Source organism: Aureococcus anophagefferens, assembly GCF_000186865.1.
Source record: "Aureococcus anophagefferens unplaced genomic scaffold AURANscaffold_211, whole genome shotgun sequence".
Lineage (NCBI taxonomy): Eukaryota > Pelagophyceae > Pelagomonadales > Pelagomonadaceae > Aureococcus > Aureococcus anophagefferens.
Window position 1 is genome coordinate 36,262 of NW_008705750.1, and position 810 is coordinate 37,071.

The following is an 810-nucleotide window of genomic DNA, read 5'->3' on the forward strand; positions in this document are numbered from 1 at the left end:
CCAAATCAGCCGAAACGAGTGGAAACGGCCGAGATAGGAGCCTTTGAAGTTGGGAATTTCGCTCTCTTTTCCTGCCCTGTTGGCCGCGGGCACGAGGAACGCGAGGTGCGCGGCCGCGACGGGGTCCGCGAGGTAGTCCGGCGTCGCGTCGATCACGCCGCGCGCCTTGCCGCCCGTCAGCCCCCGCGCGTAGCCGGACGCGCGGCAGCCGTCGATGACGTGGTGGCTGTCGAAGAAGTGCTGCTCCTTGCGGCCGTTCGCCGCGGGCGTCAGCGCCGTGGACTGGACGAGCGCGTCGTAGACGAGGGTCGTGCCGCACTTCTGCTCGCCGACGAGCGCGACGAAGGGCGCGCCGCCGGCGCCGAAGAGGTCGCGGAACGGCGCGGCCGCGTCCGCGTCGAGGCGCCACGCCGGGCCGCCGCGCTTCAACGTCGCGACGCGCTTCTCGACGCGCTTCGCGGCGTTCATGTCCATGTCGCTGCACCACCCCTTGAATTCCGCGCCGCAGGACGCGCGCGCGTTCGAGCACTGGAGGTCCCTGCAGGAGAGCTGGCAGGCGCAGACGTCCTTGCCGATGCGCTGCTTGGCGTTGACGCAGGGGTGGTCCACGCGGCTCGTCGCCAGGGACGCCGCCGTCTCCAGGGCCTTGAGGGACCGCGTCGCGCGCTCGAGCACGTCCGGGTTCGCCGAGGCGAGGAGGCAAATGGCGAGCATGCGGGCAGCCATCATCGAGCGGGCCGGGAGCGACCGAGCGTGACGGGCAACTCGTTCAAACGCGATGGAGACGAACCCGTTCGCGGACATGTTCGC

At 70.5% G+C, this 810-nt stretch overlaps 1 protein-coding gene across 1 annotated transcript in view; it reads right to left on the reverse strand.

The window, feature by feature from the left end:
• AURANDRAFT_68553 (hypothetical protein) overlaps positions 1-810 on the reverse strand; it is a gene marked incomplete at both ends in the record, with an annotated part of 32,723 nt that overhangs the window by 29,170 nt on the left and 2,743 nt on the right. Inside the window, one exon of the mRNA XM_009044250.1 lies at positions 94-666. Within this exon, the coding sequence (XP_009042498.1) occupies positions 94-666 (573 nt within the window). The remainder of the gene's footprint in view (positions 1-93; positions 667-810) is intronic.